The sequence below is a fragment of the Passer montanus genome, unplaced genomic scaffold, assembly GCF_014805655.1.
Source record: "Passer montanus isolate IOZ18808 unplaced genomic scaffold, ASM1480565v1 scaffold44, whole genome shotgun sequence".
NCBI classification, from domain to species: Eukaryota; Metazoa; Chordata; class Aves; order Passeriformes; family Passeridae; genus Passer; species Passer montanus.
The window spans coordinates 3,231,449-3,245,905 of record NW_024369262.1 but is presented as its reverse complement, the minus strand read 5'-3'; the positions used below and the strand labels follow the sequence as shown (position 1 = coordinate 3,245,905).

General features: G+C 51.7%; 2 protein-coding genes across 2 annotated transcripts in view; one reads left to right on the top strand and one right to left on the bottom strand.

The window, feature by feature from the left end:
• The first annotated feature begins 116 nt into the window (after nt 1–116).
• On the top strand, nt 117–4,004 carry ABHD15 (abhydrolase domain containing 15). The gene is made up of 2 exons (XM_039720572.1): nt 117–1,014; nt 2,234–4,004. Exons 1-2 carry the CDS (start codon nt 173–175, stop codon nt 2,709–2,711), a joined length of 1,320 nt encoding a protein of 439 aa, XP_039576506.1. The 5' UTR covers nt 117–172; the 3' UTR covers nt 2,712–4,004.
• Nucleotides 2,751–14,457, bottom strand: part of TAOK1 (TAO kinase 1) — a 69,379-nt gene continuing 57,672 nt past the window's right edge. Inside the window, exon 20 of the mRNA XM_039720517.1 lies at nt 2,751–11,927. Coding sequence (XP_039576451.1) covers nt 11,466–11,927 — 462 coding nt within the window. The 3' untranslated portion in view covers nt 2,751–11,465. The remainder of the gene's footprint in view (nt 11,928–14,457) is intronic.

Genomic DNA, 14,457 nt, shown 5'->3' with positions numbered 1-14,457 from the left:
GTCCCTCCCGTTTCACCCAGTCCCCTTGGCCCTGCTGGCGGCCGCTCACGCCATCCCCGGCACAGCCCTTCTGTTTGCCCAGCCCCGGGGCCGGGCTTTCCCAGCACGGCCCCACCGTCGCTCTGCGAGCCGCCGACCATCGGGGCTGCCGGCGGAGGCTCCTGCCGCCTCCATGCTGTCCCCGGAGGCTTTGGTGGCCGCAGCCGCCGTGCTCATGGGGCTGGGCCTCCTGGCTTGGCGCCTTTGGGCAGGGAGGCTGGAGGTGCCTGGAGACGTGGGAGAGGAGGACGAGGACGATGAGGAGGAGGAGGGGATCCCCTTCATGGCCGAGGAGGGCTCGGGGCACTGCCGGCTGCTGTGCAAGCCCTCGGCTCTGGCCCAGCACCTGGTGCGGAGCTTGGGGCGGTCAGCGGCGCTGCGGGGGGGACGCTGGCCGTGGCCGTGCTGGCCCCAGCTCCAGATGCTGTGGCAGCTCCTGCAGCCACCTGAGCCGGAGCCGCTGGTGGCCCGTGAGCTCCTGCAGCTCTCTGACGCTGGGCTGGTGGCCCTGGACTGGTTGGTGGGGCCGTGGGGGGCTGCGGGTGGCGGCGGGGGGGTCTCCAGCCCAGTGCTGCTGCTCATTCCCAACGCTGCCGGAAAGGTGACAGGGGGGCTACTGCAGCTGGGGCTGCGGGCGCTGGAGCGGGGCTTCATCCCCGTCATCTTCAACCGCCGGGGCCACAACGGCTGCCCCCTCACCACGCCCCGGTTCCAGCCCTTCGGGGACCCCGGGGACCTGCGGGAGGCTGTGACCTACCTGCGGTGCCGGCACCCCTCTGCCTCTCTGCTGGCCGTCAGCGAGGGCTCGGGCTCGGGGCTGCTGCTCGCCTACCTGGGCGAGAGCGGCTCCTCCAGCCGCCTGGCCGCCGCCGCCTGCCTCTCCCCCATCTTCCGTGGCCGGGACTGGTTTGAGGCCAGGATGCCCTGGCTTTACGAGTGGCCGCTGCTCCTCCACCTCAAGCAGGGATTGAGCAGGTCAGTGCAGTCGCTTGGGCTTGGGGAGGTGGATGGGGGTACCCCGGGAGCCCCTCGGTCATCCCTGGGGGTGTGCATGGGGTGGGTGCTGCTGCTGAAACCGGGAGCCCCAGTGCAGGGGCAGAGGTGCTGAGGGCAGCAAAATGTGCTGGTTAATGAACACCAGCCTGGAGCCGGCTGCCATGGGGCCAGCTGGGCCACCACAGGTGTCCCCAGCCTGGCTGGGGCTGCGGCAGCATCTTGGGGTTCCTGAGCTGGGAGATCTGGGGCAGGGTCTCACAATCTTCCTGGGAGGAGTTGGTGAAGCCCCTGTTTGGTTTTGGACCCCGAGGGGTGAGTGGGGCTGGCCCCTCTCCCTGCTGTGCCCCTTGTCCCCAACACCTGACCCTCCTGTTGGCCCTGTGGGGGGACTGTGATGCCACCCCACAGCTGGGCTGGGGGCTGCGACTGCTGCTGTCCCTTCCCAAGGAGTCTGGGTTCTCTATTGCCCAACACAGCCAGGCTCAAGTGGATTGCACTGGCTGAGACAGGAGACAAACTGCCCTGGGCCAAGGCCTTGAGCAAGTGGGTACTTCCCTGGGGGGTGCTGAGAGCTTGTGGGGGCAAAGAGACCTTGCAGGTGGGCAGATGGGGGCCAAAAATTGCAGGTAAACTCCAAAACATAGGGACAAACAGGTGACACGTGACGCTGCAGCAAACCCCAGATGGGTGCAGCAAGGTCCAGTGCTTACTGCAGGGATGGGGTATTGGGGGGTGGGCAGCAGAGAGTCTCCCCCCTCCCTATTTCCTGATTCCCACTGCAAATGCTGCTGTCACGGTAACGAAGCAGGAGTGCTGGCCTCCCGTTGTCATGGCACCCAGGCTGCGCTGTGGGGACCCTCCAGGATCCCTGGCAAGGGGCTGGGATGAGTCTCCTAAGCCACTCTGGGGGGCTGGGGCAGCCGAGGTCACCCCTGTTCCTCTGTGTGCAGGGCCAGGACTGTGGAGCAGCCCATGGGCACACAAGCTGGTGACACCCCCATGGCAGCATCCCTGTGACCCTCCACCACCACAGCAGCATGCCCCAGCCCTGGCCAACATTCTCTGTGGCTCCCATCCCAGCCAGCATCCCCATATCCCCCCACTCATGGCAACACCCCCAAGTCCCCAGCAGTGTCCCCACTGCCCCCAGCAGCATCCCTGCACCTCCAAGCCCACGGCGGCCGCCCCATCCCCGCAGGTACGCGGGGGCCCTGGCCGAGGTGGTGGACATGGACAGGCTCCTGGGCAGCCGCTCGCTGCGGGAGCTGGAGGAAACCCTCTTCTGCCGGACTCGGAGCCGCCCCACCAGCTGGGAGAGCTACTGGGAGCGGAACGAGCCCCTGCGCGACGCGGACGAGGCGGCGGTGCCGGTGCTGTGCCTCTGCAGCGCCGATGACCCCGTGCGCGGCCCCCCGGCCCGCAGCCTGCCCACGGAGCTCTTCCGCAGCAGCCCCTACTTCTTCCTGCTGCTCACCCCGCACGGGGGGCACTGCGGCTTCCCCCGCCGGGGGCCCGGGCGCTGCTGGGCCCACGAGGCCGTGCTGGAATATTTCAGGGCCATGGCCGAGTTCCTGCGGATGGAGGAGAGGAGGAAGGGGCTGCCGCGGCCCCGCAGGTGGGGGGGTCCCCCAGCTGAGCCCCCCCTGTTCACCTGGCAGAGGTCCTACACGCGGTAGCCCCCCCTGGGGCAGGGTCTCACAAAGGCAGGCAGACACTCCGTGTACTAAAATTACTTTATTACAGTTGATTTTTTTTTTTTTAACATTTCCTTTGCTATGATACAAAGGATACTTACAAACAAAATATTACATATGACCTTATTTTTTTTTTCTCTTCTCTTATTTTCTGACAACTTGGTAACAGCTTTAAATGCACAATCTATACAATTAATACAGGTTATATATGAGCTATAATGTATGTTGAACCAGAAGAATACCAGAATACTGACAATATACTGTACATTAAGCCTTACCAGTTAGTGCTCGTGGCATTTTCTACAAGAAGGAAAACGCACACCTGTAGATTCACTCATACCAGCTGGTGCTACCAGACACGGAAGCAAGAAGGAGTTTAATTCCCCTGGTTAAATCCTTCGTGGCCCATCACCGTGGTGCTGAGCCTGGAAACCTCAGACCAGTGTTCATAGTAAAACAGCAGATATGTGTGTGTTTTTTTCTATCTAATGCTCTGTGGCACAGCACGGCGCCGGCCGGGCTTGGCCGTACCTGGATGATGCCCCAGAGCAAACGGCCATGGCGCTGGGTGAGCTCTTGCTGGGGAGCTGGACCTCCTTGGGGAGGGGGAGAGGAGGAAGAGGAGGAGAAGGAGGAGAGGAAAAGCAGCAACAGCTTCGCTGTCATCAGCAGGCAGCTCTTGGGTTTGTGCACGTGAAGAGGCAGGAAGAGCAAGGCCAAGGCACGGCGCTCCCGCCCGGCTCCGAGCCCGGCCGCGCACGGAGCTCGTGCCCCACAAACCCTGCTCGGGGTCGGGCAGCAGCTGCCCTCTGCTCACCTCCTCGCCAGGAAAGATTTGCTTTTGTTTTGCAGCCAAAGCCAGAGGTGTGTGGCTACAGGTGTGCACTTCCCCTCCTCCCGCCGGGGTCTACATCGCACTGATAAGGTTACATTTTTGTTTTTTTATTTAATTTTTTTTTCCTTTTTAAAGCAACCAGCAAGTGAAGCATTTTTTTAGTTGACTGGCAAAAAGACCTGGCATTTGCACAAAAGCTGCAAATGGAAAAGAGCCATCCCCTCCTCCCACCCGCTGCATCCCAGCCCAGAAAAATCCCAAACTGTTGGCGGAAGAAAGAAAAAAAAAAACCACAACAGGGGTGGAGGAGAGGAAGGGGAGGGGGAACAGGTTGGAAAATACCAGGTTTGAGTTAACATTTCCTTGACTTCACACAATTCTTGTGCAAAAAGAAACAAACCCCCCCCCCCAAACAAACAAAAAACCCAAACCCAGAAACATGCTGGAAATAATGAAAACAAATGGAAAGTAATATATAAAATTAAAAATATAAATAGGATGTCTGGCTGACTGGTAGAAGAATAGGTCATTTAGGTTACAAAAAGGAATATACATTCAAGAGGCTCTGAACCCAGTGGGGTAACTGATGTTAAACTTGTGTTAATAGTTAGGCTAGAATTCTCAAGTTTGTCTTTAAAATCTTCACAACACAAGCAAGCTATTTTTAAAAAATATACACTATACACACCTCACACAGCTTCTCCTATCCGTATTACACACGTTACGCTACCCTCCCATCCACTACACCGAGGGGGGGGGTCCCACGGCCGAGGGGCCTGGGGTGTCCCCCCGTCCCATGCCGACCCCCCGGCCCCGCGGTGGTGGTGGGGCAGCGATGGCTGCGGGGCCGGGCAGGTCGCTTGGCCCCTCCACGTCATGCCACAACCTTCTCAAAGCATTTACAAGTCACCAAAGGGCTGTAGCCTTTTATGTTATACACACTTCACTTTGCAACGTTAATTATTTACATCAGGGCTGCCCCCCCCCCCCCCCCCCAATCTTTTAGCTGTTTCTAGGCAGGTAAAAAAAATGTTCCTGTTTCCAAGCAAGCAGGGGGAAGAGCTGCAGGGGGGTTAGGAGGGAAGAAAAGCTGAAGAAAGGAAGCGGGTGGTTTGCTTGCTAAAAGCCAAACCCGTACACGCACGTCTGCCTCTCCTTCTCTGATCCTCGAATCCTTACAAGCTCCCATTCCCTACAACCTCCAGGACAACCAGACCCGGAGAGCACGGCCTCACTGGTGCTCAGACTCCTCTGCTCGCAGCTTCCCGGGATGCTCAGCACAGCTACTGACTCACAGGCTTGCCTCTGCCACAGGACACGGAGCACAAATCCTGACCATTCCTAGGAGCCCACCCCTCACTCAGCAGCAGGTCTTGCAGGGCAAGCCAGCTGCAGTGGGGCAGGGACACCGGGACCCCCACAAGCCACCATGCTGCACCCCCAAACTCGCCCTTGGCAGCTGCCACCAGCCACAGTCAGGCTCTGCCAGAGCTGTGCAGAGGCAGCGGCCGCCGACTTCAGCTTGTCAACAACCCTGCACTGATTTCTGCACTCTGCTGAGCTCAGAGTTGCCATAGAAATGTGTGATCCTGGCACTAAAAGCAGGCAACGACCTCAAATCAAAGTCTTTTTTTGTTTTGTTGTTGTTTTGTTTTTTTTCCTCCAGTAGATTTAGATGAACTCGGGCTTAAGACAAAAACAGTTGGAAGGGGAAAAACAGATAATTTCTAGAGAGATTTAAAAACATAGCCACAAGCCGGTATTAAACTGCAGCAAAGAACCTGAACTTGGTTCCCGTTGAGTTCAGCTCCAGAGCAAGCCCAAAGCCACCGCTCTGTCCCTCGCACTGCCCTCCGTGCGGTACACGACGCCCAAGGGAAGGAGGTTCCACACAGCCAGCAGGGAAAACCCAGCCGGAGGCTGGAAGCCAAAAGCCCCAGGCCAGTGGCTGTTGGCCTCCCCAGCTCGCAATATTTAAGCACAAATTCCTTACAGCATCACTGGACAAGTCTCAGGGATTAGGTGCATGCTGAACTACGACTGGCAATTACAGTAGCTTTTTGCTAGCTGGCACATACTGTATCTATAAATTTTAGTACAAAAACTTAAAAAATACAGAAACTAGGTCAATTTGTTAACTACATATTTACAGATAATTACAATTCTTTTCACTGACAATAATTAAACTAATTGTCAGTGAAAATTCAAACTGTGCATGTTCTGAGGTACCCGTACTCAAGGGTGGGGAGCGGGGCAGGGGGCCGGAGGGGCGAGGTGGGGAGAAGTTTCTCCTCCAGGGTTTGTTCACATCCGTGGGGGCAAGGCTCGGCCCTCCTGGTTCCTGGTCTCACTGTGTGCACTCAGAGAAGGCAAGGAGAGTGGGAGCTGATTCTGGGGTCTTATTTTCCCTAGGACATGGCTTAAGGATGTTTTGAGGATGCCAGGCAGGTGCAGAGCCAATGGTCATGAACCAAACTGCCTTCTCCCCGCCAGGGAGCCTTCAGGTGAAGTGCAAGTATTGAGACCCACAGCTCAATGGTTAAGGTGCTTGTTTGCTGGCAAATCCAATTTACTAAGTCCCTCTCTAGCTGACAAAGGGCTCTCCTTCCCCCGGAGAAGGGGGCAGGGATGCAGCAGGCAGCATCACAGCCCCAGCTGGCTGAACTTCATTGTGCAACAGGAACCTGGGTTATCTGCTGCCACTGCTCCCTGGTGGGGTGATGTTTACTAAAACCACTAGATCTATCAGGTTTTCTTATTTTCTGGCTGTAAACAGCAAGCCCCAACCCTCCAAAGCGCCTGACATATATTCATCAAAAGACTTCGGCTCAATCGATTTGTAAAAGTGCAAACTCAACCAACCACAGCAGAGGGACAGTGACCAGCATCCCTGCCTGGATATCCACTGCTCCTCTGCCCCTGGCATGTGGTTCTGGGCTCACTGTGGGCCAGCACTGGGGTGGGAACATCCTACAGGCAGGAGCACAGGTAAAGACAACACTACTCCTTGGGAAAGGGTAAGAATGACCCAATCAAACTTGAGTCTCTCCTAAAAATCTTGCAAGAGTCCTTCCAGAAGGGACGGGGAATATTGCCTCCGAATTCTCCAGCAGCACAAAGAGAGCCCAGGGTTGGCATTCTGCTGAGCTGGTGGGGCATCCTTGGGGGAAATGCATGACCTGACACATGCGAGAACTGCTTATCCCCTGAACTGTTAAATGCCTCCCTAAGATGGGATCTGTAGAGGACAAAGGAGAAGGTCAGAAGGGTCTTCACAGCTTGAGGAGCTGGTGGTGTCCAGCATGGCACTCACCCCTCTACTATGAGAAAGACCAGGGCAAGATTTACTAGAACTGCAGAGCAAGCACCCAGGAGAGGAACGAGGCTGTCCGCTGCTGGCTGGACTTGAGTAACGAAGCACACAGGCCTAAGCAGGATGAAGAATGAACCACGAGCATCTCTGTGTGTGTATATGGATGTACAGACCGTAAGCCTGTAAGTACACACACATGTACTTAAAAATCTTCCAACTTAGCTTCTCTTTTGCCCCTCCACACAACCTAAGAACCTCCAGGTATCAGACACACGCCAAGGCGGTCAGTGTTCAGAGCTAGCGGCGGCTCCACCTCAGGAATGCCAAAAGCCAGTGCCAGTGCAGTGAGCCGAGACCGTGCTGGGCTTGTGAACTTCCGTGGTGAGACGCAGCTGGGGACTCTGGGCTCAGCCTGCTGAGCACTTCACCGGCCCACTCGCCGCCTCCCCAGCAGATCCCTACATTGCCTCCACTGCTTGCCTATCGCTAAACCATCTTGTTTGCTTCTCTGCTGCCTTGTGACTTTCTGGTACCCTCAGGAAGCTCCCTTCTCTCCTTCAAAGCACACCCGCAGCAGCTACCTACCCTCACATGCCCCAGAAAAAGCAAGCTGCAATTACCAGGGCTGCACTTCAGCGAGGGTTCAGCCCTAGCACAGCCTGTGCCCTCGCCCCGAGAGCCCTGCTGATGGGTTGCTTTTGCTCACAAACAGGAGCGCTAAAGAACAGCAGAACTGAAGTGCCCTGACAGAAATGCACAGCATGAGGTGTGTGTGCACCTATACCCACACACACGTACATACAGAGTATATAAATATATACAAATGAGATACCATATATATATCCAGAGAGATGTGCGTATTCAACAGAGTAATGGTAGACAGTGGTACGATAGGATTTATTGCCTCTCAAGAAATGGCACGTAAGCAGGGTTGAGGGGCTGGGAGCCTGGAGGCGAGGGGTCCTGGGGCTTCAAACAACAGCACAACCCCAGGACTGCCCTGGCTGCACCCCCGTGCAGGTCACAGAGAGTGTGCAGTGCCCGTTCTTCTGGCGCAGGAGGGCTGGGTGGGACACAGAGCGATGCCAGCCTGGCCCCAAGCCAGGCAAGTAATGGCTGCAGGGACTTTTTCTGTGGAAAGTTTGGTATCACACCACGTATTTATTTGTTCAACCTCTTTGAAGTTCACAGGCTTGGAGGGAATGCAGGTGAAACAGAGCTGTGGCCTCCATTTCAGTGCTGCATCCAAGGAAGAATGCACGTAATGTTCAACATGGAAGGGAGAGGTGGCTGCTGGCTCCCTGGGACCATGGAAAACAAAGAAAATGCGGTCCCTTTTACTGATTTTAAATAAAATCAAAGGAAATTTGAATCAGAAAGAGGTAAAAATGCTGGCTACTCTGGGTTTTTTTCCATCTCTGGGCTAAGCTACACCAGAACTTCAGGTCTTTGCAGAGGGGAGAGAAAAATAACCACAGAAAAGAGATTTCAGGGGTCAAGCTGGTGATTTAGAAATACCGCAATAAAGTTTGCAAGTAGTCCACACAGAAGAGTTCCCCAGTGTTAAATATGAACGTAAGAGATGCAAGAGAACATCTTTGCTGAGGTACTGGAGTAGTTTCCACAATTTACAGATTACAGTAATTTAAAAACCGAATTTAGGGCATGACTGCAATGAGCACAACACGGAGCAATTGGCCTTACTTTTTAAAATGCTTTACTTTTAAAAATAAGAGTTTGCAAACTGATTCAGAGAGTGTTTGCATCTCTCTAGTGCACAGTTGTTCATGTATCTCAGAAATAAACCTGAGATACATTAAAATTCTCAACACCAAGGGCCTCCTCAAACACCTCCAAGGCACAGCCTGACCCTGAGTTCCTCTGGCTACAGCTGTGTATGAGGTGCTTCCTCTTGAGATCAGGCAGTTTTGGGACAGCTTTTCTTCCCCCACGTACACACAGGGACACACACATTTAGACCAGTTGATCTGAATCAGTTTTTGCAAACTATTTTAATTAAAATATTAACTTGTTGGAATAGTCCAGGTCTGCACATGATATACATGTAAAAATGGTTACTACACAATTCTTTTTGAATACAAAAAAGCCAATATGGGATAGCCATCATTTGGATTCAGCATTCAGTCATGCTTGACATTACACAAATAGATGTGTTGAGAGAATTCTGTTGAAGTAGCTCAATTTAAGCCAGAGACTTTGACCAAATTCAAACCATAACAGAAGCAGAAGAATGAACCCACTGAACTTGCAGGTATAGCCTGTCCCCACTGTAGCTGCTGCTGTTTGGGATAGAGGAGCTGAACTCAAAATGCTGTGTTAGCACCATGCTCTGGGCACACCCTCCACAATCACATGGTGAACCCCAGTACAATTTTGGCCTTTCATTTTGGTTTTGTCTCTCCTTCCAAACCTAAGAAAACACAGGTACCTTTGCTAAATGAGTTTCGCTTCATTTCAACAACACTGCAATGCAAAAGAGTGACCCCAAAACATCCAATTCCACATAAAAACATAGCAGAGGAAAGGACAGGACAATTCACAGTCACCACTTGCCCCCAGGAGCATCCAGAGGCACCTCCATGGGACCCACACCTCCTCCCAGGCTTCTGTCAACTGTTAGTACAACAAAACTCCTTACAAAGGGGCTGCTCAAACATGTTTTGGTAGAGTTTCCATCTTCAATTAGAGTGACACGCTACATCACAATGCTAGAAATCCCAGCTGGACTCACTGGACACTGGCAGAGAGTTAAGGATTGGGAGTGGATGTTAATTTAGCTAATGAAGAACGCTGCCCTGTCGATACTGAACAGCAGCGAGACACTATTTACTATATAAATATGTCACGTGGACAAACACATTCGGAAAACCTCGCTTTTGAGCCCTATAAACATAGTAAAGGCAAATCCTAGAGTTAGCAGCTAGTGTTTTCTTCAAGATGATTAGTGTGCAAGGAAAAACATTTACAAAGAACTCTGGCTGGTCAGTCCCCAAGACAGAAACCTTTGCCTCAAACCAAACTTCATCTACCTGCTCTTCCCGCAGTCCTGGCTGACCGAGACAGTCCTGGCACTGGCACGAGAGCATGGGGGCATCTCTGGTTCCCAGCATTAAGGGATGACAAGATGCCAACAAAGTCATTCAGTTATAAGACTCCCTGACCTTTTATCACTGTATAGATTTCATAACCTCCTTTGCTTCCTTTCAGTAGTACAGCAGCTCCAATGAGCCCTCTGGAAGTAGTGCCTTCTCACATGGTGTGATATGCTGCCAAAATATCACAGCATCTCTAGGGACTGTAAAAGTTGTGAAGTATTGCAGCAATGAAAATAATAAAAAAGGAGCCTCACATGCAGCAAGATCTACAGTGGTGATGTGGGTTAGTCATCAGCTGGGAAAGAGTCATTGGCTCAGCTCCTCCTGGTACACCATGGCAACTAAACATTTCAACAGTTGGCTACACGCTACATGTAAACAGGAAATTGCAACAAGCCAAAAAGGTAATAAATTGGTGGATGTAGTGTAATAATGAAAAACCCGATCAATGGCATTTTGTGACTATGGCATCCTTCAAAACACCTCTGGCATTTGAGACTGATTGGCTGAAAGTCTAAACATTTCTGAATGGAGCAAAAAGGACTACGCTGGGCTCCAAGAATTATTCTGATGCTTAGCTAAAATGAGATGTCACAGTATTAGCTGTACAAGTGCATTACTTACGCTCCTCTGCCCAACCTCATCTGAGCTACCAGCAGCACAGTCAGGGAGTGCCAAAGCAGACAGACCATTTCAAACATTCCTAGCCTGTTCCCCCCAGACAGGTTTACCTACAGAGTTCTAAGGAAGCTGACCAGTGCCTTCTGAGAGAAGGTCACTTACACGACACGGAGCGCGCACTTGGGTAGAAGGGCCCTGTTGAGTGAGCCCTGGTGTCTCTTGGCCTCTCTTCTCACCTTCTTCCTCACATACAGCTCATTAAAAATGCCTCTTGGCAGAGGCAATACCCTAGAAATGTATCCAATTTAATGACAAATAAAAATGGAACAGAAGATCCAGCTGTTCCTCCCCTGGATGTTGGTTTAAAGGCAGCTTGCCTGGTTTTTGCAGGGTGGCAGATCGAAATTCATGGACATGGGAAGAGGTCTCCATTCTCCCTCAGACTTCCTACATGGATGGCATGATGAGGGCAGTCTGAGGCCCTTCCCATCATACTGTCCTGTCAGTATGATGACCACCAGCCAACTCTTCTGACTAATTGCATATATTTCTCAGATGCCCTCCCAAGACCCCTCCAAAAAGTAAAAAAAAAAAACAAAACAAAAACAAAAAAACCCAACAACAAAACAAAAAAACCAAAAACCACCCCCCAAAACCCTGCAGCCAAATACTATGACATCCCAGTTAGTAAACACAAAACGTAACGCTTTACAAAATGAATACAATATTCCATGTGCACCCAGCTTCCACACGTCAGCACCGCACTGAGGAGGCTGCTGGGCTGGTGTCTGTAGGCAGTTTCTGTTGGCAGACAGCTCCAGTGGAATTGCCACCCTCAGTTATTGTTTAAGTTATGTATAAGACATGTGTGAACCATTGGATATTTGTGAAGTAACACTTGTGCTCCTGCTCATGCCCTGCTCCGTCCGTCCCCCAGAAGCTGTCCGCCTCAGAGCCTGGGGGCTGTTGCGGACCCCTATAGCACTACTTCGAGGTACCCCCTGCATGGGCCCCGAGGGGTGACCCCATGGCTGAGGTCCACCTTGCATTGGATGGCCCCAAGCTTGCGGTGGGCCACCCATGGGATGACCCCAGTGAGGTCCTGCACCCCCAGTAGGATTGTGGGACCAGCCAGAAGCTCCCGGGTAGCTGTGGCTGAACGCCTCGGGGGAGAGATTAGAAAGAACCATATTACTAAAACCTAGCCTCATGCTTTCTGAGTCAAAGGCTTCGATCTCGCGAGCTTGACGCTCCAGCAGGCTTCGTATCCGCTCGGTGCGCTCGTTCTGCAATGCCAGCATCTCCTCCTCAATCTAGGAACAAAAAAAAGAGACAGTCTGTAGCAGCAGGACTGGCACAGCCTCTGGAGGACCTGTAACAGCCACTAAGGGACTTGTTCCTGTGTTTGTGCAGGAAACTGGCTCTAGATCAGATGTCCATGGACATGCAGTCTGTTCTGAACACAAAAGAGTGAATTTTTTAAGGGTTAAGTCTCAAGGACCCACACAGGCCAAAGCATGGTGAACACCAGTTGGAGGGTGTTGGTCCCTGTTCCCTGGTGAATACGTGAAATTTGAGGGATGCGAATCTGATAACAGCAGCTTGACACAGGTTAATCTTCTGAGATACAGCAAAGTCTTCAGCTCCCATAGATGCCTACTGGGAAAGCACCTTCAGGTACAGCCTGCCAACACAGCTCATGGTGACCTTCAGTGTCTGTAGCTGAATCTAATGATGATTATCATGATGACTGCTGTTTTCTCTAGGATTCAATGCACAAGCCCACATTCAGCTTCCTCTCTAATGTTCACTGGCCAGATTTTCTTAGCTCATGTATTTATCACCTCCTATCTAGCCCTTTCCTAATTTGGTTTTCTCATATTTCACTGCCCTGATACTTTTTCGAGGGTGTGTGGCTGAAGGACGCAGGCAGTGCTGTTTGAGTTGTGTGGCAGATTATTAGCTACATCATATGCAAGCTGGCAAGTCCAATTTTTCCCCCATAAGACTGTTCCAAACTGGTTTCCAAGACTACTTTGGTAGAGGCACTGGGATCAGCACTATAAGTACTGAAAACACAGGACTATGGCCTCCTGACACCCATCAGACAGGGATGAAAGCCTTTCTTATTGAAATCTTTGCAGTCAGGTGGAGAACCAAAACCCATTATCTTCTTGCCAGCACTGAAAAAGCTTCTTTTGGCCTCAGTGAAAAAGACCAAATGGGGAAAAAGCAGGAGCCAAGACTTACAGCACAGCTCACTGGCATCTCCCTGCTGTCAGCAGCAACATGGCCAAGAGGTGTTATCTGGGTCTGTGCTGAAGGCACCAGGCAGAGCCTTGTACTTGTAAGCACTCTCCTGCCTGAGTCAGGGAATATGCAAAGCAATTTCATCTGGAATTGAGGAAACAATCTGCTCCAGCATGAGTCATCTCCTGAGCCATTTGGGGCTTTCAGAAACTCCTTCTCCACTTGCCTGTTACTCTAGGTGAGTGACAGGCTGTGCACTGAGCAGCCCTGCTCACTATTCCTGCTGAAAGCCACAAAGGCAGTGGAGGAAGAAGGTGCCTTCCCTAACATTAGCTCTTTAAAATGCTCTCCTTGTTTTTTCCTGTCCTGCTATCTAAGTAGAATCCTCCTTTCTCAATGTCTTCAGCACATCACCATTTTCAGTCTCAGTGACAGTGTAACACACAGGACTTGGTGCAACTGAACTTCACTGAAAGGCCTGACACTTTGTTAAAGTGACATCACCCAAACCACTCTGAAAATAAGTGTCTGAGGCATGTGGGAAGGAAATGACTAAATCTGAACTCTCTTAAAGACACTCTTGGGACATGCTCATGCTGGTGCAATACAAACAACATTTCACATCAATGGGGTTTGGCTACTCCCTCCTTACTCCAGGGTTGGGCATGACACACAGGCTCTGGTGAGTTATGGTGATGGGCACCACCAGAAGTAAAGGGCAGCCTGCTGAAAAGGAAGCAGATTTCTATGCATACACTAACTTCTGGAATCTGGTTTATTACTGAACACCAGGGACTGACTTTGCCACAGGCTACACATTTATTTGTGCATATAAATGCAGACATTCATCTTGTGCACATACCTGCCCTTTCTCTGGCTGCCAGCTTCAGTTAGAACATGCCAGCAAACACCAGGTGACATCGCTGAGGGACCCACACCAGAAAACTCACAACTCTTAGTTCTTACAAAAACAGAACATCACCTCTCCTCCCAAAAAATACCCCTGCAAAACAATGATGTGTCTGCCTCTGGACCCACGTGTTTGCCCTTGAGTCACTGCCAAGTGATTGGAACCCCACCAAGGTCTCACTGCTGGTGCATGACCTGTGATTTTCATGTGCCAAAACTGCACATATTGCTACAGGAACCTAGGAAAGCTGAAGCACCATCAATTTTTTTTGCTATTCTAAGGCAATATAGGGACACAAACATACAGAAAATCATGTTAGGTGATATTTTTATCTGTTTTTCTCCCTGTGAAATAGTATTGCTAAGCTTCCTATCCCCTTTACTGATGCCAAATCCTGCACAGGGGTTCTCCATGCACAGAGACTTCAATCCTGGTACACAATGTAAGATGCCACAACATTATTGGTTGATGTAGGTTTCTTTGAGTGGCTGGTCTCACTGCAGCTTCTAACACTATCTGCAATATCTGCTGCTCCCACAGAGCAGGGAGCACTGGCTCACTGTGGCACTTCCTCCCCGAGCTGCTCATGCCACCAGAGGGCAATGCACCTCTAGATAAATCCATGCTCGTGACAGGCTGTAATGGGAGCTGCGACCAAAATAACTAGCAGTGGTGTCTAAAGA

What these genes read in the sequence shown, in the direction of transcription:
- ABHD15 (XM_039720572.1), top strand. Translation starts at nt 173, where the DNA reads ATGCTGTCCCCGGAGGCTTTGGTGGCCGCAGCCGCCGTGCTCATGGGG. An exon ending in CTCAAGCAGGGATTGAGCAG is followed by an intron (nt 1,015 to 2,233) that starts GTCAGTGCAGTC and finishes CCATCCCCGCAG; the next exon opens with GTACGCGGGGGCCCTGGCCG.